Source organism: Aspergillus brasiliensis (genome assembly GCF_001889945.1).
Source record: "Aspergillus brasiliensis CBS 101740 unplaced genomic scaffold ASPBRscaffold_100, whole genome shotgun sequence".
NCBI lineage: Eukaryota > Fungi > Ascomycota > Eurotiomycetes > Eurotiales > Aspergillaceae > Aspergillus > Aspergillus brasiliensis.
In genome coordinates, this window is record NW_027137539.1 from 481 (window position 1) to 1,195 (window position 715).

The 715-nt window shown below is 25.9% G+C and overlaps 1 protein-coding gene across 1 annotated transcript; it reads left to right on the forward strand.

Moving 5' to 3' along the window:
• Positions 1 to 355: 355 nt before the first annotated feature.
• On the forward strand, positions 356 to 598 carry ASPBRDRAFT_139984 (uncharacterized protein; the record flags this gene model as incomplete). The annotated part of the gene is made up of 1 exon (XM_067619160.1): positions 356 to 598. The coding sequence occupies one exon, from the start codon at positions 356 to 358 to the stop codon at positions 596 to 598; it is 243 nt and encodes an 80-aa protein (XP_067472669.1).
• Between the last annotated feature and the right edge of the window lie 117 nt (positions 599 to 715).

Sequence of the window (715 nt, forward strand, 5' to 3'; positions counted from 1 at the left end):
AATGGATGATGGTAGTCGACATGGTGAAGGTCTTCATATAGGTACTTATGCCTTTTCTAATGAAGATATGGATAAATTAATGTTTGTTTTACAGGATAAATTTGAGCTTAAATGTTCTATACATCTTAATAGAGATAATAAACCAAGAATTTATATATTCAAAGAATCTATGGACAAATTGAGATCACTAGTTAGCCAATATTTTATAAAAGAAATGTTATATAAATTGGGAATTTAAAATACTTATATTAATTGCTTAAATGATCTTTTACCTTTCTATGCTATTTTAAGATCTATACCTAATAAATTATTAGGTGTTATAGCTATGTTCTCAGCTATCTTAGCTTTAATGGTGATGCCTATCACAGATTTATCAAAATTAAGAGGAGTACAATTCAGACCATTAAGTAAAGTAGCCTTCTATATTTTCGTTGCTAATTTCTTAGTATTAATGCAAATAGGTGCAAAACACGTTGAAACTCCATTTATTGAGTTAGGACAAATTTCTACTGTGTTATATTTTGCACACTTTTTTGTAATAGTACCTGTAGTTAGTCTTATTGAAAATAGTTTAGTAGAATTAGCTACTAAAAAATAATAATATTATTTTTTAAATTACTTTAGTAGTTTGTTTTGTTATTTTTAACTATTATTTAGTTTCCTCGCGTTTTTAAAAATTTATTTTTTTTTAATAAATTTGCGTGCTAACTGCACG